At 40.3% G+C, this 19,330-nt stretch overlaps 1 protein-coding gene across 7 annotated transcripts in view; it reads right to left on the reverse strand.

The window, feature by feature from the left end:
* The window catches only part of RIMS2 (regulating synaptic membrane exocytosis 2), a 933,811-nt gene that overhangs the window by 193,190 nt on the left and 721,291 nt on the right, over positions 1-19,330 (reverse strand). For 5 of the 7 annotated variants that reach the window (XM_059723822.1, XM_059723817.1, XM_059723823.1 and 2 more), the window contains one exon: positions 3,597-3,629. The exons of the other annotated variants lie outside the window; for them this stretch is intronic. In XM_059723822.1, coding sequence (XP_059579805.1) covers positions 3,597-3,629 — 33 coding nt within the window. The remainder of the gene's footprint in view (positions 1-3,596; positions 3,630-19,330) is intronic. 7 annotated transcript variants of the gene reach the window in all.

Raw genomic sequence — 19,330 nt, forward strand, 5'->3', positions numbered from 1 at the left:
GTTTTGGTTTCCTTAACCCTAAGCCCCAGCTGATAGTTTATCACATGAAAACCTCGGCATTCATTTAAAAAAAAAATACATTTCTATACATTTTCGGCCCTTATGATGGCAAAGAAAAACTTGAAATTGAAACCTTGTTGGCTCAAAAAACAGAAAACACACAGAAAAGAAGATACCACTTTTTCTCTTTAAATCTCTCTTCTTAATATTCATGCTTTTAAGCCATTTTTTAAATTTGGGGTCATGGCTCATTGTTTTTCATGGCTTGGAGTTGCTAACACTGCTATTTATAGATAGTTCTCACTTTCCCAAATCTTTCTCTTCAGTGAAGTCCTCTGCTTTTTAGTCTCCCTCTTCACCAAAGAATTAGTCACACCTTCCCTACCCCTAAATGTAGAACAATTCAGCTGTTCTGTATCTAAAACCTTCTAGAAAAGAACTAGTGCCTCTAGATACATTTCTGAAACAGTCCGAGAACTTGGTCTGTTCAGTATCCTTCTTTCCTCACTAGCTAGTAAAAATACAAGAACATCTGGGCAATTCTACATTTTTTTCTTCTTTTCCCATCCTAAAAACAGTGTCACAAATCGTCTGGCATTAACTATGGTGCCATCTTTTAATTCCTTATGAACTGCCTCCCATATCAACTTTTCCATGGTTTCACCCAAGGTTAACGCCAAGTTAATTGGCCTAGACTAACCTGAGTAACCACACATCCAAACAAAGTTTCATTTTATGAAACTGAAAAATGTTTCCTACCACTTAAACAAAATTAGTGCCTGTGGCAATTTGTTCGCAGAAATAAATAAGAACAAAATAGACATGGGATCAAAACATCTTTACAGCTGGGCAAAGTAACACAGGCAAGCTTATACTGCTGTTGCCTGTATTATGAATAGGTACTGAATATGGACTATGGATGAACAGCAGGATAGCAGTCTGAGAGATTTCACAACCATGAAATCACATAAAACATTTTAACTAATTTATAAATTGCAATTTTTGAAAATATTCTTTAAGCCATTCATGGCTAAGTTTTTTATTTGCCCAAGGAAGAAAGGGCATAGTAATTAGAACCATCCCATTTTACCATCAGGTCATGTCATTTATATCAAGATCATTTAAATTGTTCCTTAATTTCCTTATCTTATTCTTGGGACTAAACCACAAGACTATAAATCTTGTTAACCTATATGGGATTTTTCCATCTGTCAAAAATTCACAACTTGTTCCTAAAGTAAAATGTCCAAATTTTTGCTATGAAAATTGGTTATATTCAGATGCATTTTGGTGATACTGTACTTTGGGTCTCAATACAATTTTTCAATATCCATGATTTATCTTTTATAGGTGAATATTCAAACTGATATTGGTTTCAAAGAGCATTACTTTACTTTCTAACAGAATTGAATACCAATAGTCAATCCTTAATTCTAAACATTTGGAACACCTGAATATTTGGTAACACAGGAAAAAAAAATCCTAATTATATTTGTAAATGGATGACCAAAATTTATAACCCATCCCTTTACTCGATCATTTTATGCAATGTTTAATGCAATGGAAAGACACTTGCTTTTTGAAAGTGTAATCCATGTACTATACCATATCCATGCCTGTTCATGCTGAAAGCAATGTTTGCAAACTACCATTTAGTGTTTTGTAAGTGCACTTCTGAATAACCTTCTGCTTTTTTGTACCCAGAAACCACTTTTCCAAATGCCTAGCACACTTACTAAACAAACTCATGAGATAAAAAAGAGTTTGCTCAAAACATTGCAAACCAACATAAGAAGCCAAAAAAAGGTAAAAATAATAGAAAATGAAACCCTTTCTCATAGCTGTTCACACAAATCAACACAAGAAAGCTACACCATGTACAAATATTTGCTTCCGCTTTGAAATTTCAAAATGAAGTAGCTAAGGCATAACACATTTAAAAAATCAGTTATACATTTCAGTACTTCATATAGCAAGTGAATATATGCCAATGTTGTTCTGAGGCACCAGTAACCCTTTCTCTGGTCTGATTTCTTGTGAACCTCTAGAATATAGGCTCTTAACTGTGAGAAGGGTTCATAACTTAGGTCTGGGGAAACCACTTTTCCTGGAGAAATACGGAGAAATAAGAGGAGGGCCTCAAATACTTTTTCCTGCATGGAAGAGGTTAAGAAATACTAATTTAGAACTAACAGAATACCCTTAGAACATTGCATGCCAATTAATATTAGCCTTACAATAGAATAAATGATTGATTTTTAACTTGAGGAAGGGTACCTGAGATATCACAAGACAGCTTGCTGCTCAGATAATTTCTTACACTCATGATTTACATAAAGATATATTTTGAATACCATCTGTCTAATTCCTAGCTTGCCTTCTCCATCCACCCTCTACTTCAGTTGTGATCTGATTTGAATGACTGCTATTTTGATACCTGTTACAGAAGGAATCAGTGACTGAAGGATTGGCAAACTTCAAATCCCAGGCTTCATAGATGTATATGTTAACCATCTCTAAGGGATTGTACCAATAGAGGCAAAGATACTGTTAGTTCAAAAGAAATTACCTGTGCTTACAGTCCAGAGAGAACTATTTGATTATCATTTAATCATAATGGGCTGTTGTAGACCCCTTCTGACTACATCATCAGTAACTCATAATGTTGGTTAGGAGCTTAAATGGTATCCATCACATTCCTCTATATTGTTGGGTGGAGGACCCATACCAGAGGTGTACATAGTGAATTTCCCACAAATGGTGAGAATATTTTAATAAATTAAGGAATACATTTTTGATTTGGGGTACACTATTTTATGCCACAGTAGAGGTTTGACTAGTAGGAAGAACTGGAACAATTACTGGATTTTCAGGGTCAGACTATCTTCTCAAGTACTCATTCCATGCCAAGGATTAGAGCAAAAGTGTTTTGATCCCTCCTTAAGTCTCAACAATTAAATGGAAAATTAATTAAAAATTACAGACTAAACCTTGAGATGAGCAATGAAACCTCCAAATTAATAAAAGCAACAAAGCCCAAAGGAAAGTATGAAACACTACTTAAAACAGGAGTCCTTCAGTATTTTGTAATTTTTTTTCTTTTGTCATTACATCCCTATGTATTCTTTACAATATGAAAAAGAATTGTTAAAATATATTAGTTTCTATGACTTCTGTATTTATTGTCTAATACTGCGATGTACTAAGATTACAGGCCATCATCAGTAGATAACATGAGTCGATTCAAAGCTTAGAGGACACCATACAAAGAAAAGGGGTATAGGAAATTAACACTGAGCTTAAAAAAAACAAAAAACAAAACCCGTACTACGTAGTTTGCAGAGTAAGATAGGTATTCTATATATATAACGCCATTCAACTTAGTGCTTTAACAGTTATTGTTTTTGTGGACTACATATTCTACAACAACTGGTAAAAATGACTACATAAAATTAAAATTAAAATGTATAATCCTTTAGCATTCAAACAAATTGAGGAAGACAAGATTTAAAAGTATGTGAGATGGGATATGATAAAATCTACAGGACAAATTAAATAAAAAAATAACACGGAGAAAAGCAATAGAAAAGACAGACCTGAGTTTCTTCTTCTTGATGATTCCGCTTCTTCTGTGACCACATCGTGTAATGGACAGACATAGACAAAGGAGATGGGCGTGAGTGGATGTACTCAGAAGGTAAAAACTGACACTGAGGGAAAGGGCCAAAAGTTGTTTAAGAAAGAAGTTTCTGTGCACAGTTAGTAGATGGGGGAAAAAATAACGAAATAGACACCAGAAGGAAAAAGGAAGGCTGAGAAAGAACGAGATAAACTACTGTAGATGAAAAAAAAGAACCAGAAAAATAGGGTTAGTGTAAGATCTGAGGAAATAACAAATGTTAGAATTGACTGCAACTGTAGTCCAGACAGTGAGACTAAGGAAAGACTAGGATAGTAAAAGATAGGTTAACTAGCAGTTACCATTTTGTGAATGAAATTGGTTATTCAGCTTTATGAAATAGTACCTACTTGGAGTCAAGTAATTTTTTTCTTTCTTTAATAAAACATAAATACAACAAAACTGAATTATTTAAATATCAGCATTGGAAACTATACTTTCCAAGTATTTAATATTGCCTTTTTAATTAAGCTGAACCAAGCCTTTGTATACACAAAATAAATAAAAAGTTATCTGGAAAAGGAGTGAAACAGTCTGTTTTCTAGAATCCACATAACACACTCTGGAAAGGATCTTTTTTGCTATACAATTGTGCTATTGGCAATGTTATCCAGACCAAACTACAGAACATGACACAAGACATAAAGAAACAGAATGGATACACACTGCAATCAGTAGATAGTGTTCAATGTAGAGCTATTTATTTCTAGTACTTCTATACCGCATACATCTGATTTAGAAGAAATATACACAAGCCAATTGCTGAATCTTGGTATCTGATATTAAAATATAACATTGAAACCACTCACTGCCATTTAAGACACGCAGTTTATCTTGAGGAGAGCTTCACTAGAGAATTAGAGAGTGGAAGGGTATCATCTGGAAAGGTAGGAGAAATTACTAAAAGTCTGAATTTACCCACATTAGTAAAATAAATTCATTCTTGTCTCCAAAAAATAAGCAAGCAAGAAATCAAGCAAGAAAGAAAGAAACCCTGAGCTAGTGCCAAATTGCAATCCACTGTGAGCCTTAGAACTTTTCAGATATTCGACACTTAATCATAATCCATTTTCAGTGCAGGCACTATATAAAAACAGTCATAAAAGCTTGAGCATTACAAAATCTTATTTATTATTTTAGCCTCTAGTTTTTTAATCAATATTGTGATTCAAATTGTGATTCAAATTAAAACACAGCTGCACAAGTCAATAAACTAAATACAGCTAAAGACAAAGAATTAATTTTGTTGGCAAACCATGATATTCTAAACCCTTTGAATAATATTTCTTACTTTATGCTAGATTAATCCATGGCTGACATATTAAAAACTACCATATACTGGCAAATGCTAAGGATCTGAAAATCTTCTGTGAAAGAAACGTATCTGTTGTATATTTATAGATTACTGAATAGCAACTTATTAACATTATGAAATGCATATCTAGTTGCCACATGAAATAAGAATATAAGAAAACATATATATATATATACACACACACACACATATACATACATACATATACATACACATATATACATGTATATATGTATGTGTGAGGCCATAACAGATACATATATATATAGCTGAACAGCTGAAAGTTTTGATAAAGGGTAGGTACTATTTAAAGTTAAAGTTCCAGTTAAAGTGCAAAGTTAAAGTGCCAGGATAAAAATGCATCCTGAGAGATGGACATGAACGTATATATCATAAACAAAAATAGACATAAGTAAATATAGAAGTTCTTCTTTTCATTGAATATACGTATTCTGTTTTGGTAAAATGTAGATATGACTGTTGTAACTGTACAAAAGAAGTGAAATACTGTATTATTAAACTCTTTGCATGTAAGTTATGCTGCACTCCCATATCTGTGATAGCAACCATTTTACATTATCTAAAGGTGTTATTAGAAAGTGTCACAATGAACACCTGTCTCTCCTGAACTCTATGTTTTTTGGTTATTTTTTCATATCCAGCAGTATGCTTAACTTAAAGAGATTTGCATTTGGCTATGTAGTCCTTTAAGATAAAGTCAAAGTTCTAAAATTAAACTGAACCATGAAGAGATCCAACAAGGCCCATAAAGGCCCAAAAGATAATGGATCAGGATTCTGATGCATTAACTATCCCAATTTCTTTTGATATATTAAATTAAATCTTTGTTGATACAAATGTGTTAGTCTCAAAATTATGGGATAAAAAAGTGTTATATTTACACAGTATCAATTGGCATTCTGTTCATTTTCATAGTCATTGCTTTGTTCTTAAACTAGTACTTGTTTTAATGTATTGTTCATTCAGAAGTGGGACAAGTATAAATGCTTATCATACAGTAATTATGCAACTTGAGCTTTTATGGAAGATTTTTATGAAGAAAATTTATACCAATTATTAACAGCACCTTTAAATAAAACAAACAATACAGAGTATTCTTTAAGCTTGCTCCAACACTGAATCCTCTAAAGCTTTTTCTTGTAAATACTTTAATTATTACAGGAAAGTAATTATTTAAAGGAACTGGGTGCAGCATACAACATGACATATTTAAAACTTTACATGTTACTGGCACCAAACATTGCAACATGGTAGGACAACTGCCCTTGCCATATATGCTTGGAATATGCTTGAATGGTAGTACAGAAGAAAGAAGCATTAGTTAAGCATTTCTTCTAGCAGGACAGGTCTTAATTTTCTCAGATAGCACAGATATTCCATTGTATCTAGGAGCTCAGCACTCTGTGGATCTCAGCCCTGCAGTACTTTATTGCTTGACATTGTTCACACATCATGTGAACAGCATAAGTACAGTGTCACATACAAATCCTAAAAAATACAGGAGATTCTAAGATTGGGATGTTCCAGGAATTTATATACTACATAAATTCATTTGGCTAAAAGGGATACAATTTGGCTAGGAAAAGAGAGGGAAGTGCCACACCACCTCCTGAAGTCAGGAAAAGCAGGTGGTCCAAGGGACCATTTGAACAGTGCTTCCATTATTTATTATCAATGGAAGCAGCTTAGATAACGGAGGAAAGGTTGCCACCCATCTGATTATCACCCAGACAGTCTGCAAATTGGGGGTCTTCATCTAGTGTCCAGTTGGACCTGGATTTCACAATGCCTGGCAACTGAAACTTCATGAGGTAGAGTTCAGTTTCTAAAATAAACCAGTCACTTTAAAGAGCAGAACATATTAAGGTCTGCCCATACCTTGTGCCTCATCCTCCCTCCTTCATCTCTGCCTCCCTGCAGCAGTCACAGATTGGCTCAGCCAGTGGAGTACTTTGGGCTATTGTCTACAGGGAATTAATGGCAGAAGAAGCTTGTCCAGGAATGGCTTTAGAAAAAGTTGGCAACCTTAAGTGTTGGTAATTCAAGAAGAATATGCAGTAGTTACAAGCAGGGAGATTGGGTGGCAAGAATAGCTAGCCAGTCAACTATTTTGAAGTGGGGATAAAAATCAGTGGAACCTTTCTCCTAAACAGAGGCAAGGCCAGTAAACTAGGTCACTTGACCACCTCGTTGCAGGTACGTCAATGCCCAAACTTATACACCACCCAGGTCTTTTTTCCAAATCAATTTTGTGTAGAAAATCCCTATGGAGAATAGAGCAGTCTTTATTCTTTTGTAGGAAATACATGATTTGGTAAAAACAGAGTTGGAATCTGCAGACATATGGTCACTTATCCACAGTTAAGGCTAATTGCAAAGAGGTGAGGAAACATACATGAAGACACAGCCTCTAAATAATCTGAATAACATTGCCTCTATGGATCACAAAAAATCCAGCATGTGTCAAAGTTCCCGCTTTATAAAATTCAAGAAATAGAAATGATCATAGAATAAAAATATACAAATGAGAAATGCAGTAAGATAACCATTATGATTCCATTCCAAACACAGTTGAGATGTTTATGTGAAAAAAAATGCAGTTAATAAAGTCTAAGCTGAAAAGATGGTAAAGGAATCCTACAAATAGATCAGTTTATAGAAGTATCTTGACTCATAAAACAGATCCTTTAGAATATGCTATGACAATTTACACATAGGTTATATTACCTTTTCCTGAATCACAATACCATATTTACTCGAATATAAGATGACTCTGATTATAAGAAGACCTCCCCCCCCCCCCGATAATTAGATTGCATCTACATAAAGTTTATAAATTTGTTATAATTTTTCAGGTATCAAATCTAATTATTGGAGGTTTATCTTGAATATGTTTCAATGCTACAGCAGTAAAAATAATTCTGGAGCATCAGGTAGCCCTTTGCTTTCTGCTCCCCTACAACTTTTTCTCCCACCAGCTCTTTCCTCCTCCCCTTTCTGTCAGACCCTGTTCTCTCTGAGTACATGGAAGTGAGGAGCAAATTTTAAAACAATAATCTTGAAATTAAATATGGTTGTAACAATTTGCATAGAGTACCCATAGACTTAGTTACTCCAGAATTGATGCATGCTATCTCTTTTTGAAATTGCTGAAAGGTTTAGCACAGGTGTTTCATAAACACAATTTTAAGTAGCATTTTGGCACCTATTTGTATCTAGTAAAGGTCTTGGGTATGATCATAAATTGAATCTGACTAGAGGGCCTAGTGGCAATATGAGAAACTTGTGGTGTGGTAGCTCCTACAAAATACCACAATGTTGCAGCCTTCCAAGTAAGGCGAGTATAGCATGCCTCAAAACCGTAACCCCCACTACCTTGTGGGTAATTCTTGGTTGGAATAAGGCTAAGAGACACCACCCTAGCTAAAGTGTTAGGCAGTCAGTGGCAGCTCTAATGTGCTGTTCTCTGGCAGAAGCCACAACCACTGAGGAACTGAACATCTGGACTTGGTTTGGCCTTGGGACTCTGTCTCAAAGGTATAAAGGGGGTGGTAGGTCTAGGGTAGTCTCTGCTCTTCCATACCCTTGCCTAGGGGTAGACATTGAAGGCCTTGGTGTGATGGTCACAGGGCTCCATAAGGGGTATAAGGAAGCTGAGGCAGCTATCAAGGTGTCCAAGGAACCCTATTCAGGGGTGGCCTGCTTGCCTCTCTTAAGGAAGGCCTTAGAAAAGGTAGGCCAAAAAAGCCATGCCCCAACCCAATCTATCCTGGCCAAAATTAAATAAAGCAATTCACATGTTGAAAACTTGTAACAAGCTGTATCACTCTCAATAGTTTGGCCACAGGTGGATTCACTGGGCACCTGGCTGGAACTTTTGTGCATACACCATGATCTAGAAGATTGATGGGTGCCTATTATATCTAGTTTAAATGATGCACAAGTATGAGGACCCAAGCACCTATAGGCCTGTAAGCCTCACCTTGGTGCTCGGAAAGATCTTGGAGAGAATCAACAAGGAGCACATCTGTGGGGGACCTGCAGGAGAGATCATGTTCAGGGGCAATCAGCATGGGTTCATCAAAGGCACGTCCTGCCTGACCAACCTAATTGCCTTTTATGACCAAGTAACTAAATCCTTGGATGATGGTGTCACCGTGGATGTAGTCTTTCTAGACTTTATGAAGGCCTTTGACACTGTCTATCACCCCATCCTCATCAATAAATTAAGCAACTGCGGCATTGACGCCTACACAGTTGGATGGGTAAAAAATTGGCTGATGGGGCGCACCCAGAGCATAGTGGTGGATGGGTTGTACTCAACCTGGCGAGATATGAGCAGTGGGGTACCCCATGGCTCAGTCCTCGGGCCCGCACTGTTTAACATCCTCATCAGCGACTTGGACGAGGGGGTGGAAAGCACACTGTCCAAGTTTGCTGATGACACTAAGATGTGGAGCAAGGTGGGCACACTTGAAGGAAGAGAGAGGCTGCAAATAGATTTAGACAGACTACAAAAGTGGGCAGATGAGAATAGGCTGGAGTTCAACGTAGACAAATGCAGGGTGCTGCACCTTGGGAGAAGAAATCCACAGCGCACATACAGGCTGGGGAGATCCCCTCTTGAAAGCACAGAGGCGGAAAGGGATCTTGGAGTCATTATTGAGCCACCAATGCCAGACCGCAGCCAGCAAGGCCAGCCATACCTTGTCATGCATCTAAAAGTGCATCTCAAGCCAGTCCAGAGAGGTGATAATCCCCCTCTATGCGACTTTGGTCAGGCCGCAGTTGGAATACTCCGTCTAGTACTGGGTGCTACACTTCAAGACGGATGTGGCCAGCCTAGAGAGGGTTCAGAGGAGGGCCACCCACTTGGTAAGCGGGCAGAAGGACAGGCCCTACAAGGAGAGCGGCCAGCACTACGGCACAGGTAAGAAATGAGAAGGTAAGAAATAAGGGGCCCCTTGGGACTCGGAGCGGGGGGGGCAGCAAAGGCACCTGTCGCAGGGCTCAAGTGCCTATATACTAATGCTAGGAGCATGGGAAACAATCAGGATGAACTAGCACTCCTGCTTGCACAAAACACCTACAACTTAGTAGGGCTAACAGAAACCTGGTGGGATTCGTCCCACGACTGGGCAGTACATATTGAGGGTTATAGATTTTACAGAAAGGACAGGGTGGAGAAAAAGGGGGGAGGGGTTGCGCTCTTTGTCAATGAGCAATATACGCCAACCCTAATCAAGGCAGAATCCAAGGATGAGGAAGTAGAAGGATTGTGGGTTAGGCTACAAGGGGGCAAGGAGAAAGGGATTTGGTGGTAGGGGTCTGCTACAGACCCCCACACCAAGGGGAAGAACTAGATTCGGGGCTCCTGAGGCAGCTCTCAGAGACCATAAAAGCTAAAGAGGCGGTAGTCATGGGGGACCTAAACTACCCAGACATCTGCTGGGAGACACAGACAGCAAAGTCCCACCGCTCACGCAGGTTTCTAACCTGTATACAGGACCTCCACCTGACACAGGAGGTACATGGTCCCACTAGGGGGAATGCCATACTGGATCTGGTACTGGCAATGGGGGATGACATGGTAGGGGACCTACAAATTGGTAGCCATCTGGGGGACAGTGATCACCTAATAATAGAATTCACCGTAAGACGTCAAGTGGGTAAGGTAACTAGTAGGGTGAAAGTGCTAGACTTTAGGAAAGCTGATTTAAATGAACTCAGGTGATTAGTCAAGGACGCACTGCAGAGTAGGAGTTTTGAAGTGATGGGAGCCCAAGAAGGGTGGCTGTGCCTTAAGGAAATGATCCTTCAGGCACAAAGTGAGACGATCCCCGTGTGGGGTAAAAGAGGGAAAGGGGCCAGGAGGCTTCCCTGGCTGACCGCAGAAATCCAGGGCAGCCTAAGGGCCAAAAGGGGAGCACATAAAAAGTGGAAACAGGGAAAGACCACCAAAAGACGAATATACCTCCTCTGCTCATGCTTGTAGGGAGGCAGTTAGACGGGCCAAAGCTACCATGGAGCTGAGGATGGCAACCCAAGTAAAAGACAACAAGAAATTGTTTTTTAGATATATAGGGAGTAAAAGGAAGGCCCAGGGAGGAATAGGACCCCTGTTAAATGGGCAGAAACAATTGGTGACAGACAGGGGGGACAAGGCTGAACTCCTCAATGAGTTATTTGCCTCAGTGTTCCTAAGTGAGGGGCATGACAAGTATCTCACTGGGATTGTAGAAAGGCAGCAGCAAGGCGCCAGACTTCCATGCGTAGACCCTGAGATGGTGCAGAGTCACTTGGAAGAACTGGATGCCTTTAAGTCGGCAGGCCCGGATGAGCTCCATCCGAGGGTGCTGAAGGCGCTGGCCGACATCATTGCAGAGCCACTGGCGGGAATATTTGAACGCTCGTGGCGCATGGGCCAAGTCCCGGAGGACTGGAAAAGGGCCAATGTGGTCCCCATTTTCAAGAAGGGGAGGAAGGAGGATCCGGGCAACTATAGGCCAGTCAGTCTCACCTCCATCCTTGGCAAAGTCTTTGAAAAAATTATCAAGGTTCACATTTGTGAGAGCCCGGCAGGACAAATTATGCTGAGCGGAAACCAGCACGGGTTCATAGCAGGCAGATCATGCCTGACTAATCTAGTCTCTTTTTATGACCAGGTTACGAAACGCCTGGACACAGGAGGAGGGGTGGATGTCATATACTTAGAATTCAGGAAGGCCTTCGATACGGTATCCCACCCCATACTGGTGAACAAGTTAAGAGGCTGTGACTTGGATGACTACACAGTCCGGTGGGTTGCGAATTGGCTGGAGGGTCGCACCCAGAGAGTCGTGGTGGATGGGTCGGCTTCGACCTGGAAGGGTGTGGGCAGTGGGGTCCCACAGGGCTCGGTCCTTGGACTGATACTGTTTAATGTCTTCATCAGTGACTTGGACGAGGGAGTGAAATGTACTCTGTCCAAGTTTGCAGATGACACAAAGCTATGGGGAGAAGTGGACACGCCGGAGGGCAGGGAACAGCTGCAGGCAGACCTGGACAGGTTAGACAAGTGGGCAGAAAACAACAGAATGCAGTTCAACAAGGAGAAATGCAAAGTGCTGCACCTAGGGAGGAAAAATGTCCAGCACACCTACAGCCTAGGGAATGACCTGCTGGGTGGCACGGAAGTGGAAAGGGATCTTGGAGTCCTAGTGGACTTTAAGATGAACATGAGTCGGCAGTGTGACAAAGCCATCAGAAAAGCCAATGGCACTTTATCGTGCATCAGCAGATGCATGATGAATAGGTCCAAGGAGGTGATACTTCCCCTCTATCGGGTGCCGGTCAGACCGCAGCTGGAGTACTGCGTGCAATTCTGAGTGCCACAATTCAAGAGGGATGCAGATAACCTGGAGAGGCTCCAGAGAAGGGCCACTCATATGGTTAAGGGCCTGCAGACCAAGCCCTACGAGGAGAGACTAGAGAAACTGGACCTTTTCAGCCTCCGCAAGAGAAGGTTGAGAGGCGACCTTGTGGCTGCCTATAAGTTCATCACGGGGGCACAGAAGGGAATTGGTGAGGATTTATTCACCAAGGCGCCCCCGGGGGTTACAAGAAATAATGGCCACAAGCTAGCAGAGAGCAGATTTAGATTGGACATTAGGAGGAACTTCTTCACAGTTCGAGTGGCCAAGGTCTGGAACGGGCTCCCAAGGGAGGTGGTGCTCTCCCCTACCCTGGGGGTCTTCAAGAGGAGGTTAGATAAGCATCTAGCTGGGGTCATCTAGACCCAGCACTCTTTCCTGACTATGCAGGGGGTCGGACTCGATGATCTGTTGAGGTCCCTTCCGACCCTAGCATCTATGAATCTATGAGAGACTGAGGGACCTGAACCTGTTCAGCCTAGCAAGAGGAGGCTGAGGAGGGACCTGGTGGCTGCCTACAAACTCATTAGGGGAGATCAACAGCAATTTGGCAGAGCCCTTCTCTCCCCAGCACCACCTGGCGCGACAAGGAACAATGGTAATAAGCTGATGGGGAATAGGTTTAGGTTGGAGATCAGAAGGCAATATTTTACAGTTAGGGTGGCCAAAATCTGGAACCAACTTCCCAGGGAAGTGGTCCTCATCCCTACCTCAGGCAAATACAAGAGGAGGTTGGACGATCACCTGTCTGGGGTCTTGTGAACCCAGCATTCATTCCTGCCTGTGGCAGGGGGTCAGGCTAGATGATCTGTTCAGGTCCCTCCTGACCCTAGCTACTATGAAACTATTAGTCAAAAGCCAAAAGGGTCATGATTTACTTCATAGTTCACTGGGCTGGGCCCCATCAGAGTCAAAAACATTTCAACCCACAGTAAGCCACAATACTGCATACAATTCACCCCGAATCCCTCCATTGCACCGTCTCTCAGCCTGGCACATATGATTAGTGTGGCCTCACCCTCCACGGTGACCCCACAGCTCAGTACTGCTCAGTATGTGTGTATAGTCCCCACAAAGGATCCATGCCCTAATTAGACCCCCAGTTATGACTGGAACCAGGTGTTCTTGTCACAAGTCCTGAGGTGCTCCAAAAATGTATATGCAGATGAGGCGCAGCACAACCTGGGCTGGCTTCATATAATCATATGTGCCAGGCTGAGAGAGGAGGTGACAGAAACAGCAATGTTTTGTCTCACTATGACTTGAAAAAAAGTTGGCAGTAAAGGGGATTGCACTTAATGGGCAATAGCATATGTCCTATTCAGATGGTTGGTACTAACCTATCCTTATGGCAGGTTCCCATCAGCATCTTGGCATTTTGACTAGATCAAGCATTTTTGGCACCAATGGGAGGGTGTCAGGGCTGGCTCTGGCCCACCCAGTGCTGGCCTGGTATTGCAGTACCTCCAGGCCCAGTGCCAGTTCCCTGCGGAGGGAACACCTGCCCACTTTTTTAAGGACCACACAAAAAAAAACCACGCTTGCCCAATGTGGGCCACGTGTTTCATAGTCATGTTCAGTGCTGGCTGTATTTAATCAACTTCAAAGTTGGTTTCCATTGCTGAGCATGTATTGCTTTTGGCAGCAATATAATGATAGACAATATATTTCATGAGAGTCTATTGTATGCAATTATAAGACAAGGGACTTTTGCCCCGTGCCATTTTGGTGGGGGCAGGGAGGGGGGACCCTCATCTTGCATTTGAGTAAACACGGTAATGGCTCTCAAAAAGTTAGTCTTTCCACTTTCATTGATGTGAATAGATTTAACTATTGCAATCAGGCTCTCTATGTGCCCAAGAGAACTGACATCCTAAGCATTTTATCTAAAGTTGTGGCAAACAATGGTGTCAAAAAATATCACACAAAAATAATATGAAAGAGAACACTAGATTACCCATTTGTCTGTCATGCATCTAGACATCACTATGCTAATTGAGGTATGCCTCTGTCCTATGCAATAGTATATCAGTTGAAATTAGCTTTTAATCATCTGCATTAAAACAAAGCAAATGGAGGGCAGTGCTTTTTCCCAAAAGAAGTCCTCAACTCTGAACTCATATCCCTGCTTAATCTGCTAGGGCATAAGTTTCAAATATAGGGTGATCACACAAAGCAAACTTTCTTATCTAGACATCTGAAAAAGTTTGTATATGACAGTTCTAGGGAGTTCGTATGAGAGGGGTTTTAGATTGATTTTTCCCATTTTTTTTTCCTAAATAACAGTTTATACTAGGGAGTTATTTTGCCTTTTATACATCTGTGCTGATGCTGTTTAAGTAAAATATAAACTCTAAAACAATAAAAAATGGAGTATTTGTTTCAAATGGACTGCTCTAATTGCATAGAATGTCCCTGGAAAGGAAGAACAAAATCATATATTTTGATTAACACAGCCTTTCTGAATATTCTAACAGAAGCAATATTTCCTCTTTTCACATTAAATAATACATGCAATTTTACAGGCGTGAGTAACAGGCAAAACCTACCATAAATTCTAACCATCATCATTGCCTCTTCTGAATTTTATCATAATCTCTGATGATAACTATTCTTACTCCTCTAACATAACCCCAAAGCCCAATGTCACCAATAAGCTCCTCTTCTTTATTTCCCCCTTGCAATTCCCAGTTCATACTTCTTTTTCTACCCCATCTCCTTCAAAATCCAGTCTGTTCTATATTGGTTCATCTTCTCTAAAGCTGACCCCTGAGAGAGGATAGCTCTCCATTTTACTTCTTCTACAGTTTTAATGCCTGGCTCTTTTTCTCCTCATTATCATAATCTGATCGTTTCTGCTAGGCAAGTATGGTTTAATTACCCATGATCCATCCATTTTTTCAGCCTCTCCATTTCTTTTCACTAACCTTCTCATTTAGTTGCCAACTTTGGGCTAGTGTGTTCTTAATATGATTATTAATCAGACACTGCTGTATTTTTTCTTTCTATACATGCATTTTTTCTCATCACCATTTGCTCTTTTTCAATTATTTTTCACTCCTAGCTTCCAATCATATTGTTCATTTGCATCCTCTGGGCTACCACACCTCCTGATTTTTCTGCTGTTCTCACCTTGCTTTACAACTTTCTACTGCTCTTCACCCTTCATTATCCTTACCTCTTTTACCTCCCTTTTACAGAAATCTTCCACTAGTTTCAATTCCAGTTGAATTCGTCCCATTAACTACCTCCTAAAATACTAAATACCATTGCACAAAAGCCTATGACTGTGCTGACTTCCTTCTTTTTAAGATAGTCCTTTTTCAGTCAACAGCCCATTCTAAGCAAAAGGAAGCCTCTGTGTCTAGTTCTGTATTCTTAAATAGTTCCTCCATGGGGGAATACATATATCTTCATTTTATTAATATCTGGTTCTTCCTATAGTGCCCCCCACATATATATCTGCCAGATGGACTTTCTGTATGGGATCAAGAAGGGGAAATGATGCACAGAGATATCAGACCGTCTCCTTCCATATATGCAAAATTTACATACACCTGGATCCTGAGATGAATAAGGATTTCAGGATTCGGTCAATTAAAAGCTAATTCTATACTTTCTTAATGTGACAAATAAACATTGGATAAAACATTGGTATGATATTTATCGTACCATTTTCCATCTTGTTTTAATGCATCCTATTGACTATGTTTATTACAGCATATAAACAATGGCCATATTTAAAATAATTCTGCACAATTGGTGAATATGTCCAAACCATGAAAAAAATTATAATACATTCATTGTATGTACTGAGCTGTTTGTAGCTCCTCTGATGTTCTCACCTCATGGCATTTTAAGTTCTGAGCCAATCAACATATGAAAAGTTTAGATAATTTGTATAAGTCTCATTTCCTTTTACAACCAGGTGACCTATCACCTGGACAAGGGAGAAGAGATTTCAAAAAAGCCTTCGATCTGGTATCCCATGATAACCTCTTGGCGAAACTGGCCAGCTGTGGCCTTGGGTCCACCATGATCTGCTGGCTGGGAAATTGGCTCCGTGTTTGGACCCAGAGGGTGGTAATTGAAGGAAGTCAATTTTTATGATGCCCAGTGACCAGTGGGGTCCCTCAAGGCTCTGTCCTTGGACCCATATTGTTCAACATCTTCATTAATGATGTGGATATTGGAGTCAGAAGTGGACTGGCCAAGTTCACCGGATGACACCAAACTTTGGGGCAAAGCATCCACACCTGAGGAAAGGAGGGTGATCCAGGTGGATCTTGACAGGCTCAAGAAATGGGTGGACAAGAACCTGATGGTGTTTAACACTGAAAAATGCAAGATTCTCCACCTGGGGAGGAAAAACCTGCAGCATCCTTATAGACTCGGCAGTGCTACACCGGCTAGCGCTACAGAAGAAAGAGACTTGGGGGTCATCATTGACCACAAGATGAACATGAGCCTGCAATGCAATGCTGTGGCTAATAAAGCAACCAAAACGCTGGCTTGCAACCACAGATGCTTCTCAAGCAAATCCCAGGATGTCATTCTCCCCTTGTACTCGGCCTTGGTGAGGCCGCAGCTGCAGTACTGCATCCAGTTTTGGGCCCCACAATTCAAAAAGGATGTGGAGAAGCTTGAGAGAGTCCAGAGAAGAGCCACACGCATGATCAGAGGTCAGGAAAACGGACCTTACTATGACAGGCAGAGAGCTATGGGGCTATTTAGCCTGGAAAAGTGCAGGTTTAGGGGTGATCTGATGGCTACCTATAAGTTTATCAGGGGTGACCACCAGTATTTGGGGGAATGTTTGTTCACCAGAGCACCCCAAGGGATGATGAGATCGAACGGTTATAAACTACTGCAGGAGAGTTTCAGGCTGGACATAAGGAAGAATTTCTTTACTGTCCGAGCCCCCCAAGTTCTGGAATAGCCTACCATCGGAGGTGGTTCAACCACCTACATTGAATACCTTCAGGATAAATTTGGATGCTTATCTTGTTGGGATCCTATGACCCCAGCTGACTTCCTGCCTTCGGGCAGTGGGCTGGACTCAGTGATCTTCCGAGGTCCCTTCCAGCCCTAATGTCTGTGAAATCTATGAAATCTATGAAATCAAGAGGAAGGTAAAATAATACTCAGCCTTGGGCAGGGGGCTGGACTCGATTTTCTGAGGTCCCTTCCAGCCCTAATGTCTATGAAATCTATGAAGTGTACATTACACACTTTTCTATTTTACTAAAATTCATGAAAATGACAACTCGGACACACCCTTTTTGACATTATTCTGAGAGTCAGTAACTCATTTCAGTTCTCATGGTTATTTATATTGCTTAATTGCTCCTTGTAAATTATGAATGCTTGTGGCAAGGTCAGTATCTTTGATTAAATGTTGCTATTTTCTCAACAGGCAAAGATGACAGAAACTATTCTAGCTATTGCAGTTAATTGACAAAATAATAGCTGACAGAGATCCAATGACACTCTGAGTGCACACCTTCAGAAAAAGCAGGGAAAGAAAAAATTATTAACCTTTTCACTTCATCAGTATATTTTTTGTCATCTGCATCGTGTCATGAACATAGATGCACCTACTTTTTCCCTGAACTATACTTTAGTAAACAACTTGGCATGACTTGGATGTCAGAGACACTACCTCATGATGCAGGATACTGTGCCTCGTGGCTAAAATTGATCCCTGGATAGCTCCACTCATATGCAGCTTTGATAGCATGGGTAGGCTCTGTCCCCATCCTTGCAGTGCAGAAGAAAATACAAAAATATCAAAAAAAAATCTTCCCTGAATACTTGATCTATAACAAATCATATGGAAGGGATATTTAGAGCAGAAACCATTGTATGAAATGTTCAGGACAAACGGAGAGTATTGGATTTCACCTGTTTTTTGGCACAGTTTATAGGCAGTACAGCACTCTCTTAGCATGCTGAAACCACATAAGGAAAGCTTCCAAACTAGCTTTGAATTGTTTCAGTTTTGATGATATAATACTTATCTATATCAATATTTCTGCCATTTTACTCTTCATTTCCTTCACAGCTTTAGAAAAATATCATCCATACTTGGTGATTAACTGTACATCAAATATTCCAAATGCCTCATAACTTAATCGATTTTGATGGCTACTAAGAAAATACTTTGATTTTTCCCCTTTCAGATTAATTATGGATGGTAAAAACTGAACAATGACATTCCTTTAAGTTCATTTCTTAAACAGTTGTAGTGTCCTCCAATATCTTCGCCAGGTCCAAAATGCGCTCAGTCCGTTCACACACTGTGCTTCTAAAATTACTTCTTTTCTTATCCTGAACTTTTTTTCATTATTTTAAAATTTTCATTTACAATTTTCCCTTAACAGATTCTGTTCTTTATTTAATGTACAATTTGAGCAGGCTTTCTACTTTAAAAAATGCTCTATAAGATATAATATTGCCACAGACTTTTTTAGGTAACCACGTCAGCAGCATGCTCAAAGGACAAGTTGGACCTAGAACTGGAATTGTCAGTATGCCAAAAAAGACTATAGCAGAGGGCCCTTACAGAAACTATCAAAGCATGTGTGTGGCAGGGAAGGGAAATGGCAGCAAAGTCCTGTTAACTGTCCAATACAGCTGCAAAAGTAGACAGTCCTAACCTGTATGACTACTGCATTTCTTTTTCCCCATTGTTACCTGTGAAAGCAAGGTTCCTAAAGCATTCCTGATAGAATATTAAGTTGCTTCTATCCAGAGAGCAAATCCCTAGCTATACCAGGTCACAGAATCAATTCATTTGGCCTTTTCAAATTTACAAAATTGTGGAGATACTTTAGCAGCATATGGCATGTACCACCTCTCCTCTAGTTGCTCTGCAGACAGTTTACTTTGAAAATCAAGAAA

This window comes from Alligator mississippiensis, chromosome 3 (genome assembly GCF_030867095.1).
Source record: "Alligator mississippiensis isolate rAllMis1 chromosome 3, rAllMis1, whole genome shotgun sequence".
NCBI classification, from domain to species: Eukaryota; Metazoa; Chordata; order Crocodylia; family Alligatoridae; genus Alligator; species Alligator mississippiensis.